General features: G+C 36.4%; 1 protein-coding gene across 4 annotated transcripts in view; it reads left to right on the top strand.

Annotated features, from left to right (window-relative positions):
• LOC106093484 (ral guanine nucleotide dissociation stimulator-like 1) overlaps positions 1-12,665 on the top strand; it is a 122,538-nt gene extending 109,873 nt beyond the window's left edge. For all 4 annotated transcript variants that reach the window (XM_059370788.1, XM_013260541.2, XM_013260542.2 and 1 more), the window contains 5 exons: positions 1,874-1,975; positions 2,443-3,222; positions 3,311-3,463; positions 10,754-10,903; positions 10,965-12,665. In XM_059370788.1, coding sequence (XP_059226771.1) covers positions 1,874-1,975; positions 2,443-3,222; positions 3,311-3,463; positions 10,754-10,903; positions 10,965-12,008 — 2,229 coding nt within the window. In that variant the 3' untranslated portion in view covers positions 12,009-12,665. The remainder of the gene's footprint in view (positions 1-1,873; positions 1,976-2,442; positions 3,223-3,310; positions 3,464-10,753; positions 10,904-10,964) is intronic.
• Positions 12,666-15,012: the final 2,347 nt, after the last annotated feature.

The raw sequence follows: 15,012 nt of genomic DNA, 5'->3' as shown, positions 1-15,012 counted from the left end.
GAAAATGCTGTCAACATTGATAGAAAACTTTATTTCTAAAGAAAATTTTGCGCAAATATTTTTTTCTAAGAAAATTTTTTTTTTAAAATTTAATTTCCATAGAAAATTTTGTTAAAATTTTATTTTTAAATAAAACGTTGTTAAAACTTAAATTCGAATCGGACGATAACTTGATATAGCTCCAATATCATAGAAATTCTTTCCTTTTATCATATGTTTGCCTTAAAGGAGATACGGGGAAGAGAACTCGAGAAATGCGATCCATAGTGGAGGGTATATAAGGTTCGGCCCGGCCGAACTTAGCACGCTTTTACTTGTTTTTTCTATAAAGAGTTTTTTTTATTTAATTTAATTTCCATAGAAAATTTTGTTAGCATTTTATTTCTATAGAAAACATTTTGTCAGCATTTTTATATCTTTAAAAATGTTGTCAATATTTTTTTCTTTAAAAAAATTTGTCAAAATTTTATTTCTACAGAAAATTTTGTCCAAATTTTATTTCTACAGAAAATTTTGCTAAAATTTTATTTCTATGAAAAATTTTATCACAATTTTATTTTTTAGAAAAATATGGGGAATTTTTTTTTTCTATAGAAATTTCTATGGAAATTTTGTCAAAAATTAACTTTGATAGAAAATTTTTCAAATTTTTTTTCTCCTGTAGGAAATTTTGTGCAAACGTTTTTTTCTATAGAAAATATTGTCAACATTTTATTTTAATAGGAAATTTTTAATTTTATTTCCATAAAAAATTTTGTCCAAATTTATCTCTAAGAAAATTCTTTCAAATTTTTATTTGTATACAACATTTTTTTACAATTTTATTTCTATAGAAAAGTTTGAGCAAATTTTTTTCACAAATTCTTAAACATTTTTTTCTACAAAAAATTTTAGTTCTATAGAATTTTTTTACAAAAATTAACTTTGATAACATTTTTTTTTTTTAATTTTATTTCTGTAGAAAATTTTGTGTAAGTTTGTTTCTAAGATTTTGTTGCCAAATTTTATTTTAATAAAAAGTTTTGTCAAAATTTTATTTCTATTTTTAAAAATTGTTTTTTCAAAATTTTGTTGTATAAAATGTTTTTCAAACTTTTGTTGCAAAAAAAATTTTTTTTTTTCAAAATTTTTTTTCTATAACAATTCTTTTTCAAAATTTCCATGAAAATCTTTGTCAAAATTTTTTTTCTATAGAAAATTGTTTCAAAATTGTAATTCGTTAGAAAGATTTGTTTAAATTGAATTCTTTAAAATTTTTTGTCAAAATGTCAAATCGACAGAAAATTTGATCATATTCTTGCTTCTATAGAAAATGTTTTGAAAATCTTTTTTTTATGCAGTTTTATGCAATTTCGCAAAAAGTTGTCAAAAATTTTAATTGTCTAGAAAATTTTGTCTAAACTTAGTTGCTTAGGCTTGTGTCTATCCTCCTGCTTAAGAAAATATTGAAAAATTCATATGAAACCCAAAACGTTAGACATGTCCATATCGTACTAGTCAAGCATTTTCACTCGTGCCCCAAGTGGGCAGCTCATATTTTGTATGACCTCTGTATTGGGGGTGGTGACTAAATACAGAACTCTGTCAACTTGCAAAACTAAACGTAGGCAATTTCCATGTAAAACAAAACAAACAATCATCGACATTAAATGAAATTCATGGAATCCGTTGTGGTTTATTTGCCATAGCCTATAATAAATTTTCTGTTTCTTCAAAATTTTCGTTGAAAAAAAAAAAGAATACAGCGTCGAAAAACAATTTAAGCCAATTTAATTATAATTCATCAAAAGCCATTTGTGCGTATATTTTTATGACACAAACATAATTTAACTTTGTCGCTCACTTTCTTTCTCTTCTCTTCTGTTTTTTACAGCCCACGTGGCGAGTATGGGGTGAGGAAAAGGATACCGATATCATTTATACAGTATACCTGAAAAAGGTGTGCTACCATCGACCCACACCTTCAGCAGCCAATGTAAGTTAACAACAACAAAAACAACAACATCCTATGCCCTTTCAAAAACAGACATGATTTATTTGAATACCACCAACCGCCTCTACGCCTAAAAGCCCTTATGTCCGGGGTATCTTTCATTCATTCACATGCAAGGGTAGAAAGTCATTAGCTTTAATTGGAGAAATGGAAATATAAGTGAAAGATGGTATGATGTGTGTGTGCGTGTGCGTGTGTGTCTGAGTGGGATGTCCAAGTCCAATGACCGTCATTGAAAACAAATGACTTCATTTAGCCTCCAGGGAGGGGGTAGGGCAGTAAACAGTTATGGATTTAAATGAGCATATTTTTCTTATTTCGAGAATATCGATTTTTAAATGGGTTCGGTGGTCAATTGGTGCTTAAAATATGACTGAAAGGCATTTGAATTGGGCATTAGAATTATAGCTTCCTTTTTTTAATTTCTTCCCCTTATCTCCATTTTCTAGCCCGATTCCGAAGATGACATCTCCTATCTGGAATGGGAAATGGTCAGAGTGCGCTTTGTCAAGGCGGCCACTTTGGAGCGCCTTGTCGAAGCCCTGGCCACGGATGATGGCGAGCTGGAGTCTACATTCATCAATGTTTTCCTCAACACTTATCGTACCTTCTCCAGCTCCAAAGAAGTCCTCGGCTTGTTCATCAAACGCTTCAATGCCTTAACCGAGCGTCAACGCATCGAGGATATAAAACACAAAGATGATGTGGACTATGATCCCAGCTCGACCATACATGAACAGCACAAGAAAACTCTAGTCTCAGTGTGGAAAATGTGGCTGAATGGATTTCCCGAAGATTGGAATGAGGAAAATCTTCGCTATCTCATCTCCTTTACCAGCAAACATTTGTCAAATTCCGATCTTCACACCAGAGCCTTAAATCAACTGGAAATGTTGCTGCGTCAGCAGGTGTATAGTAAAAAGAATTTAGCCCCCTGGTTGGGTGATCAATTTGCCGACTTATATTTGGCGCCAGAGTTTCAGAGGAGGGCGTGCTTTCTGGAAACTTATAGGTTTCCCCGTATCGATGTGCGACATTTTGCCGAACAATTGACGCGAATGGATTGTGATTTGTTCAAGAAGGTGATATCACATCAGTGTCTGGGAGCCACTTGGTCGCGAAGGTCACAGGGTTGTTGTGAGACAGTGGTGGCCACAGTGACCCAGTTCAATGAGGTATTATATCGAGTCATAACGAGTATTTTGATAGAGAGAGCCCTGGAACCTCAGGTAAGTTTTGGTATACAGTTTTAAGTTATAGAGGCGTTTTTCTTCAATCTTCTCTCTCTCTCTCTCTCCATCTCGCACTCTTTTAAAGGAAAGAGCCGTGTATATAGCTGTGTGGATTGATATAGCTCAGGAGCTGAGGCTACTTAAGAATTTCTCTTCTCTAAAAGCCATTGTCACTGGTCTGAATTCATCTGCTATTTATCGTTTAAGTAAAATATGGGGTGTCTTGCCAAAGGAAAAGGTGAGTAAGGAGACATTTTTTTATATTGGGTTGCCCAAAAAGTAATGGCGAATTTGGCAAATGCAGTGCATTGCATTTGCATTCTATTGCCTTTACTTTCTTTTAAAAAAATCCGCAATTACTTTTTGGGCAACCCAATATTAAACAAAAAAAAAAAAAAAAAAAATAAGAGGAATAACAATCTATGATCAAGATATTTATACAAATAAGATATGGTCCGGTTCGGACCACAATTAAATTATATGTTGGAGAACTGTGTAAAATTTCAGCCAATTCGTATAAGAATTGCGCCCATTGGGGCTCACGAAGTAAAATAGAGAGAACGATTTATATAGGATCTGTATCGGGCTATAGACCGATTCAGACCATAATAAACACGTTTGTTGATGGTCATGAGAGGATCCGTCGTACAAAATTTCAGGCATATCGGATAATAATTGCGAACTCTAGGGGTCAAGAAGTAGATCCCAGATCGGTTTATATGGCTGCTATATCAGGTTATGAACCAATTTGAACCTTATTTGACACAGTTGTTGAAAGTAAAAATAAAATAAGTCATGCAAAATTTCAGCCAAATCGGATAGGAATTGCGCCCTCTAGAAGCTCAAGAAGTCAAATCCCCAGATCTGTTTATATTACAGCTATATCAGGTTATGGACCGATTTCAACCATACTTGGCACAATTATTGGATATCATAACAAAACACGTCGCGCAAAATTTCATTCAAATCGGATAAGAATTGCTCCCTCTAGAGGCTCAAGAAGTCAAGACCCAAGATCGGTTAATATGGCAGCTATATCAGGTTATGGACCGATTTGAACCATACTAGGCACAGCTATTGGGTATCATAACAAAACACGTCGTGCGAAATTCCATTCCATTCGGATAATAATTGCGCACGCTAGATTCTCAAGAAGTCAAGATCCGAGATCGGTTTATATGGCAGCTATATCAGGTTATGAACCGATTTGAACCAAACTTGGCACAGTTGTTGGATATCATAACAAAACACGTCGTGCAAAATTTCATTCCAATCGGATAAGAATTGCGCACTCTAGAGGCTCAAGAAGTCAAGACCCAGGATCGGTTTATATGGCAGCTATATCAAAACATGGACCGATATGGCCCATTAACAATACCAACTGACCTACACTAATAAGAAGTATTTGTGCAAAATTTCAAGCGGATAGCTTTACTCCTTCGGAAGTTAGCGTGCTTTCGACAGACAGACGGACGGACAGACGGACGGACATGGCTAGTTCGACATAAAATTTCACGACGATCAAGAATATATATACTTTATGGGGTCTCAGACGAATATTTCGAGTAGCTACAATCAGAATGACGAAATTAGTATACCCCCCATCTTATGGTGGAGGGTATAAAAAGAACTTTGGATACCCACCACAACGGGTATATATGCATACCGCCTTGCGTCAAAATTCGGTGAAAAATGCATAATTTATACCCCCATATATCAAAATATTGTCCGATTTGGACCAAATTCGGCACGGATATTGAGTGGTCTAATAAGTACAAGTCATTTCACAATTTTGTATAACAATATTTTTTTTTTTTTTGGTAGCTACTATATCCAAATATAGACCGATCTGAACCATATACGACACGGTTGTCGGAGAGCCCAACATAAGTCACTGAGTCCAATTTCAGCGAAATCGAATTATAAATGCGCCTTTTAGGGGGCCAAAACTTAAAATCGAGAGATCGGTCTATATGGCAGCTATATCCAAATCTGAACCGATCTGGGCCAAATTTTAGAGGGCTATTGAAGAGCCTAACACAACTGACTGTCCCAAATTTCGGCGTAATCGGATAATAAATGAGCCTTTTATGGGTAAAATACTTTATATCGAGAGATCGGTCTATATGGCAGCTATATCCAAATATGAACCGATCTGTTCCAAATTGAAAAGGGCTATCGAAGGGCCTGACACAACTCCCTGTCCTAAATCTCGGCGAAATCGGACTATAAATGCGCCTTTTATGGGTCAAAAATCTTAAATCGAGAGATCGGTCTATATCCAAATCTGAACCGATCTGGGCTAAATTGCAGAAAGTTGTTGAAGAGCCTTACACAACTCACTGTCCAAAATTTCGGCGAAATCGGACGATAAATGCGCCTTTTATGGGTCTAAGACTTTAAATCGAGAGATCGATCTATATGTGAGCTATATCCAAATCTGGACCGAACTGGGCCAAATTGCCAAAAAATGTCAAGGGCCTAACACAACTTACTGTCCTAAATGTTGCCAAATAAGGCCAATAAATGCGCCTATTATGGGCTCAAGACCTTAAATCGAGAGATCGGTCTATATGGCAGCTATATCTAAATCTGGACCGATCTGGGCCAAATTGAAGTGGGATGTCGACTGGTCTAACACAACTCACTGTCCAAAATTCCAGCAATATCGGATAATAAATAAGACTTTAATGGACCCAAGACCCTAGATCGGCGGATCGGCCTATATGGGGGCTATATCAAGATATAGTCCGATATAGCCCATATTCGAACTTAACCTGCTTATGGACAAAAAAAAGAATATATGGAAAGTTTCGGCTCTCTATTTCTCTATTTTTCAAGTCTGTAGCGTGACTTTAGAACATAGCACGTCGTAAAAAGCGGAAATTTTTTGGGATGTGTATTACACATGGCTCAATGAAGAGGCAAAACCAGCCTCCTGGAAGCTTTTCAGCGAACATGTCGGTAGCGTTAATAACGCCGCCCAGATGAAAAAGTTTCTCTCAAAAAACCATGTCCAAACTGAAACGTGAGTAGACTACATGGCAATGAGATCAGAGACAACAGAGGACATTATGAGGCTTTTCATGAAAACGCATTCTCCTCAGGCACTCTAGGAGACACCAGAATCTTGGAATAATGAGGTTGATCGATGGTAAAGGAAGTTTTAAGGAGCTTCTGACCATTTAAGTCACCCGGACCTGATGGAATATTTCCGGTATTAATACAGAAGGAGGCCGACTATCTGGCACCTTATCTGACCACTAATTTTGCAGTCTACCTAGGAGTTGCATATACTTCGAAAGAACGGCGTGAGTCAAGGATGGCCTACTGACCTATAAGTCTTACGTCCTTTCTTCTGAAAACCTTGGAATGTATTGTCGATACCATGATGCTGAAATACAAACATTATTCCTATGTCAAAAGAGGAACGGTGTAGACTACTCTGCACGAGGTTGTGCATAAAATAGAAGTAGAAGAATCCTTTAATGCCAAGAGGTACACATTGGCGTTATGCATTGACATCGTGTGCGGACCGACGCTCTGATCCAATCCTTAAACCAGTAGTGGGTGGACCCGGAACTTAGAGACTGGATAAACCATATGCTAAGGAACAGATGGTTAAATTGAGGGTCCCATGGCATAAATATATACGGGAGAAAGTGGCACAGGACCGCGACCGGTGGACATTTTATCGCCGCTGCTATGGGTGACCACCATAAATAACCTATTACTTATGCTGACTGAGGAGGGATTTGAACACGTCTGTTACGCACGATGTTATAACACTTCTAAGGTGCCGAATCATCTATGCAAAGGGCCGAAAGAGTCTTGAAGACGGCATACGATAGGCTAGACCTAGGGGTTTCAATGTTCGCCCACAGAAGAGTGAAATCTGCCTCTTCATAAGAAAGACGAAGGTGCGCCAATTTGCCAATTTCTTTCAGGAGCATACTGAGAAGGCTCACAGGTGTTGCGTCCTATGTAAACTGGCCGTAGGCTCGAAATGGGGCCTGAATCCAGGGTCCGCCAATCAGTAGTTTGATGGACTGCGATGGCAAAAAAGTACAACTTAAGGATAATACAACAGATTCAAAGAGCATGTTTTCTTGGCACAGGCAGAGCAATAGGGACCACACTCACTACGGCACTGGAGACTATACTTGATATCCGACCCAAAGATATACAGAAAAAGTGTGAGGCAGCCACTGCTGTCATGAGACTTGAGGTGATGGCAGAATGGATATAGAATAGGAGCATTTCATCGCGGTATAACCTAGGCGACGAAAGGAAGGAATGAAAGAGGTTTCCGATCCGGTAGCTGAGACGACATTTGAGGTCGAGTGCGAGGCACTCTGGTATTGCCATCTGGAAATTAATGCTGCACAGATGGATCAAAGCTCGAGGTCAGAGTGGGCCTGGGGGTCTACATTGAGAACCCAGTGACTGAGATCTATTTCCGACTGCCTGACCATAAAACCGTAACCGCACAGTAAACTGGTCATCAGGGCAATAACAACCAGGACGTTAAGGTCACGAACAGTCTTGGAGTGCAAGAAGGTGGCTCGAGGATGACACGATTTGCATCGTTTAGGTGCCGGGCCAATGCGGAGGTAGGGGGAATGAAAGAGCGTATGATTGGGCAGGGAAGACATGAGGACTGCGACGTTGTCCGAGCTAAGGACGTGTGCGACGAACGGCGAAACAATCTCCTATGGTGAGATCTGGATCGTATGAACACGAGGCTATTACTGAAAGGAAATAAGAAGGTCAGTATAACTGTCGGCATCCTAAAGGGACCCATAAGACTACGAGCTCACTTATGCAAAATGGGTGCGGCAAGTGGTAGCATGCGGGAGAGATGATGAGACGCTGCACAGTGGGAGAAAATAAAAAAAAAATAGTAAAAGATATGCCGTGTAAAAACAGGTAGATATATTTCTTTCTGAAATATGGAGTGGCTAGAGATGAGGTGTTATTATGAACAACTGTGCCCAGTTTGGATAAACCGATCTATCGATTGAAGGGTTTGTTCCCAGAAATACGCTTTTACTATCCGCCGATTTAGGATCTTAGACCCATTAAAGCCACATTTATCATCCGATTTTGCTGAAATTTGGGACAGTGAGTTGTGTTAGGCCTTTCGACATCCTTCTTCAACTTGACCCCGATCGGTACAGATTTGGATATAGCTGCCATATAGACCGATCTATCGATTTTAGGTTTTGGGGCCATAAATGGTATATTTATAAACCGATTTCGCCGAAATTTGGAACATGAGTTGTGTAAGGCCACTTTTAATATTCCATAATTATATTCGTACTCTACTTTCAAATACCTTTCTCTGGAGTTCCATATTGTCCCGATCGGTCGACTTTTGATTTTGGGCGGTACTTTTGCTGCGATTTTGGGCTTGGAAGGCGCCCTAGGTACTTGGACCAATTTTTAATATCATATTCATACTTTATTTCCCAATACCTTTCATTGAGGCCCTGTATTGTCCCGATCGGTCCACTTTTTGTTGTGGGCGGTAGTTTTGGGACTGTTTTGAGCTTGGAACAGCTCCTTAGGTACTTGAACCCAATTTAAAATATCATATTCATACTCTACTCCCAAATACATTCCATTTGAGTTCCATATTGTCCTGATCGGTCTACTTTGATTGGACCCTGTTTTTATACTTTACACAACAACTGTGGTACAGGGTATTATAACTTTATGCATTTGTTTGCAACGCTAAGAAGGAGACCCATTGTTAAGTATACCGATCGGCTTACATTCCTGATCGGCTTACATTCCTGATCGGCTTACATTCCTGATCGGCTTACATTCCTGATCTGTCTGTCTGTCCATGTATTCTTGTAATCAAGGTACGGGTAACATTTGTTGTCCGATTAGCATCCAATTTTGCATATGCTCTGGCTTAAGGACGTACGCTATTAATTTTGGATCGTTCCAGATTTTGATATAGCTTCCATATATATTATTCATCCGATGTCAGCTATTATGGCTGTTGCAACCATAGTTTTAATCCGATCTTTCCAAAATTGTATATGGTTTGTCCGCAAATTTTCATCAAAATCGGTCCAGTTTTAAATATAGCTTCCATATATAACTGTCATCAGATATGTCCTTTTGTGGTTATAGCAGCAGGTCAAACGCGTAAAGCTAGCTGCTTGAAATTTTGCAAAGATACTTAATATTGACGTACGTCGGGCCCTATCAGCTCAGATTTGGATATAGCACCCATATAAATCGATCTCCCGATTAGACTTCTTGAGCCCCTGGAAGCCACAAGTTTCTTCCGATTTGCCTGAATTTTTGCACATAGTGTTCTGTTATGACTTCCAACATCAGTGTCAAGTACGGTCCAAATCGGTCTAAACCCTAATATAGCTCCCATATAAACCGATCTCCCGATTTGACTTCTTGCGCCCCTGGAAGCCACAAATTTCCGCAATTTTTATACCCTCCACCATAAGATGGGGGGTATACTAATTTCGTCATTCTGTTTGTAACTACTCGAAATATTCGTCTGAGACCCCATAAAGTATATATATTTTTGATCGTCTCGACGCTCTGAGTCGATCTAGCAATGTCCGTCCGTCTGTCTGTCAAAAGCACGCTAACTTTCGAAGGAGTAAAGCTGAAATTTTGCACAAATACTTCTTATTAGTGTAGGTCGGTTGGTATTGTAAATGGGCCATATCGGTCCATGTTTTGATATAGCTGCCATATAAACCGATCTTGGATCTTGACTTTTTTAGCCTCTAGAGGGCGCAATTATTATTTGATTGCAATGAAATTTTGCACGACGTGTTTTGTTATGATATCCAACAACTGTGCTAAGTATGGTTCAAATCGGTCCATAACCTGATATAGCTGCCATATAAACCGATCTTGGGTCTTGACTTCTTGAGCCTCTAGAGTGCGCAATTCTTATCCGATTGGAATGAAATTTTGCACGACCTGTTTTGTTTTTATATCCAACAACTGTGCCAAGTATTGTTCAAATCGGTCCATAACCTGATATAGCACTCAGTGTTATGTGAGAAGTTTTTTCCTGTTGCTTAATGGAATTTTCATGGGTAAATTTGCATACCCACCACCAACATGGAAGACTTGGTCATATTTAATCTTTTTATGAATAATCATCACTTAAGATGAGAAAATGTTACGCTTTTAGTCCCGTCCCCCCCCCGTCATGATTTCTTAAGGGATGAACTGAGAGATATTGGAGGAAAAACATTAGTTTTACTTTTACTGATTAAAGACCTTACCCTTCTAAATACTTGAATAATCTTTCTGAAAGGGAGAGAATTTAAAACGTTGTTTTATGGGTTTTAAACCTTTATCTAACCAGTTTTAATTAAAAAAAAAAAACAGTAAAATATTAAAAAAAAAAAAAAAAACTAAAGGGTTGACATTGTCTTTTTGTTCTTGCAGTAGGGGATATTTCTTAATTTTATTGTTTTTGTTGTTTGTATTTAACATGCCCATTCACTTGTATTGTATTCCTTCATTACAGTTGGAAATTTTCCAAGAACTAGCCCGCATTTGTTCTGAAGATAACAATGCATCTGTTCAAAGAGAGCTGCTGATACGAGAGGGTACAGCGAAATTCGCCGAAACTGTTGGCGAAAATGATCGCCATATGCAAAAAATTATACAAAAACAGGTGAGTTTTCAACGTTTCTCAAAGTTTTCAAACATTTCAATAGCCTTTTTTCCTTCCCTAGAGTACGCACACTTCCCATGGCACCATTCCCTATTTGGGTACCTTTCTCACCGATTTGACCATGATTCATCAAGCCAATCCCGATACGGTGGGCGAGGATAATCTCATTAATTTTGAAAAGAAACGCAAAGAGTTTGAAGTCTTGGCTAAAATCAAACTGTTGCAAGGAGCAGCCAACACCTACAGCCTGGAAGAGGACCCCTTATTCAATCGTTGGTTTTACTCAATGCCTGTGCTGACGGAGGAGGATGCCCACACTTTGTCGTATCAATTGGAAGCACCTCCTCCAACAGCACCCAGGAAGAGTAACACCTCCTCGAATATGTCCTCGGCGAATTCCTCTATATTGGGCCATCGAAAAACCGATTCAATAGCTTCCAACTCAAGCAGTGGAGCAGGTTCACAGTTCTATTGTGAAATTAGTTCCCACAACAGCTCTAGGCATAATTCCTTGGATAGGGAGGCCCACAACAATCACATGTCAGCTACAAGTAGTGTTTCGAATTTATCATTGGATTCCAGTAACTCAGGAGGGGGCTTGAATAAACCCAAAATGATTCATTCGCAAAGTTCCAATGGTTTACTGCGTAGCACTCATGGTTCGACGAGTGGCTCTCAAACACCCACCCATGTAGGCTCACCTCTGATTAATGCCCAAGTTGTGAATTCACCAGGAGCTAATGCCGATTTTTATATAGTGAAAATTACTTTGGAATCTGAAACCATGCCCCAGGATGGCATAGTGGTCTACAAGAGTATGATGGTGAAGAATAATGAAAGAACGCCACAGGTGATACGCAATGCCTTAATGAAACTGGGCATAGAAGATGAGGCTGATAATTACACTTTGGCCCAAAGATTGCCCGACAAGGATGTTGACTTGCCACGCAATGCCAATGTTTTCTATGCCGTAGTGGTGAATAAGAATTTCGAATTGAGATTTATACTTAAACCCAATGGAGAACGTCTGACCAATGGAGGTAGTGGAGTCGTCGGCGGCGGTGGTAGCAGTGGAAGCCGAAGTAGTCGTAGCAGCAATAGCTAATGGTTAACAAAGACTCTGTAAGAACAGGGTCTCGATTTTTGGCTTGTTTTGAATGTATTAATACTACTGTAGGACAACAAGTGCAACTGAGGGTTTAAGTAAGCGCAGAGCGTTTTTTGTAACTTGGTTGAAACCATAAAATAGGTGCTGCTCGCAACATTTGTAAATGGAACACACAATTTTTTTTTTGACGAGGTGTAGCTGGAGTCAGAGGTAACCGAAGGATATTAAGCGAAACCTTAGCCACGATACGATATTAAGTAAAGTAAACACTGACATTTTGAAAGAATGTTGAAATGGAATGGAGATAAGGGGAGGAGAAAGAAGAGAATGTAAAGAAGGAAGAGGAAGGATTATTGGCAGACAAATTTGTATTTCGAAATGACCAAATCAATGGCAGAATTGGAACTAAATTGGAGAGGTTTAGTTTTGTTTATGATTTTGCACACATGGTAGAGACAAACTTTCGTGATATCAACGACAAAACATAGAACACTGCACGCATCAATGAAATGAACTACAATAAAATCAAGGCCCTTTCTGTATTCTAAAAAAAAAAATCCCTTACATCCATATCAATTTGTATATGTGTGTTTTTAATTTATACATTTCCTAGCAAAAATAATAATAAAAAAAATCTGACACATTTTAATTTTATCATTTTGACTTTGCACACATAAATTAAATAAATCATGGACCATCGCGTAATAGGAGAAAGTTAACTTCATTTCAATATCAATTCTTATGTAGGTTAATTTTTAGTTCCAAATTCTCTTAAAAAATAATTTTTTTTTAATATTTTTTATTTTTGCCATTCATAAATTTGCACACATGAATGCAATGAACTACAATGAAATCAAAGTCCTATCTGTATACGGAAAAAGTTCAAACGACTTCAATATCAATTCGTATTTATGTGTTTTTAGTTTATATTGCACACATAATTAATTGCCATAATTGTTATATTGCACACTTGAATAATTGAAATACAATGAAATCAAGGCCATGTCTGTAAACAAAAAACTTCTACATTATTTCAATATCAATTCGTATTTATGTATTTTTTTATGAATTGAGAAAAAATGTTTGTTAACATATTTCCGTTTTTACCTTTTATAGTTTGGCACACATGAATGAAGTTAATACCAATGAAATCAAGGTCTTATCTGTATTGAGAAAAAGCTAACCTTAATTCAATATCAATTCGCATGTTTTAGTTCAAATATGTCCTAACAAAAATGGAAAAAAAGTTTTAAAAATTTTTTTTTGTTTGCCATTTATAAACTTGCACACACGAATGAAGTCAACACCAATGAAAACAAGGTTCTCTCCAAATTCAGAAAGAATTAACCTTACATGAATATTAATTTGTATATGTCTTCAGTTTTATTTGGTAACTTTCCCAAAAAAAAAAAAAAATTTGCAAATTTTTATAAAATTGCACACCTAAATATAATGGAAAACAGTGAAATCGAGGCTTTATCTGTATTCAGAAAAAGTTTACCTTGTACCAATATCAGGTGTTTGTATCAATATGGGTGTGTTATTAGATTATAGCTGGTTTAACTTTCAATTAAAAAAAAATTTACAAATTTTTATTTTTCTCATTAATCACAATGAACTGATACAAAGCTAAGCTTCCGTCTGTAATCAAAAATGATTTTCTTTATTTCAATATCAATTCATTTGTGTGTTCTTAGTTTATAACCATCTAAAACTTCAAAACAAAGAAAACTTTTTTTTTTTTAAATTTTTTTTTCGTTAATGTATAACATTGCACACATGAATAAAATGAAATGAAACCAAGGTCCTATCTGTAATCAAAAAGGGTTTTCTTTATTTCAATATCAATTCATATGTGTGTTCTTAGTTTATAACCATCTAAAACTGCAAAACAAAGAAAAAAAATTTTTTTTTACATTTTTTTTTTCATTTATGTATAACATTGCACACATGAATAAAATGAACTCAAATGAAACCAAGGTCCTATCTGTAATCAAAAATGGTTTTCAATATTTCAAAATCAATTCGTATATGTGTTAATTTTTAGTTTACAAATTTAACACATTTTTTTTTTTTTTTTTTAATATTATAACTTTGGACACACGAATGAAATGGAAACTATTGAAATTCCGGAAAGGATACCTTGTATTAATACCAATTCTAAGAGGTGTGTCCTTAGTGTATTCTCGTAACTGTCTAAAGTTTTTTTTAATGACAAACAATAATTATAACATCGCGCACATGTATGAAATAAACCAAAATGAAACAAGGTCCTATCTGTAATCAAAAATGGCTTTCATTATTGCAATATTAATTGATATATGTGTTAATTTTTAGCTAATTTTTTCGCACACATGAATGGAATGAGCCTCATTAAAATCGAGGTCCTATCTGTATTCCGGAAAAGATTACCTTGCATCAATTTCAATTCGTATAGGTGTGTTCTTAGTTTTCAACCGTCTAAAACTTCAAATAAAAAAAATTTTTTTTTTATATAGCTTTGCACACATGAATGGAATTAAGACCAATGATATTAAGGTCCTATGTGTAATTCAAAATGATTTTCATTATATGAATATCAATTCGTATATGTTAATATTCCAATTTTCCCAACAAAAAAGGATTTTTTTTTTTGTAAATGTTTATAATTTTCACACATGAATGAAATGAAAACCATTGAAATCAAGGCTCCAAATGTATTCCGTAAAAGTTCATCTTGTAGTAATATCAATTCGTATAGGTGTGTTTGTAGCTTACAACCGTTTAAAACTTCAATAAAAAAAAATTTCACATGTATATATTTTTTTTATTTAAAGCATTGCACACATGCATGAGATGAACACTAATGAAATTAGGGTCCTATCTGTAGTCAAAATGGTTTTTAGTATTTAAGTATCAGTTCGTATATGCGTTCTCTTTACAATTTTCCAAACAAAAATGAAAAAACAAAAAAATTTTTGTTTGTGAATTTTTTTTACTTTTACACATGAATGAAATTAAA

This window comes from Stomoxys calcitrans, chromosome 1 (assembly GCF_963082655.1).
Source record: "Stomoxys calcitrans chromosome 1, idStoCalc2.1, whole genome shotgun sequence".
Taxonomy (NCBI): Eukaryota; Metazoa; Arthropoda; class Insecta; order Diptera; family Muscidae; genus Stomoxys; species Stomoxys calcitrans.
Note: the sequence above shows the minus strand (reverse complement) of the source record. Positions and strands in the feature narration are given on the sequence as shown.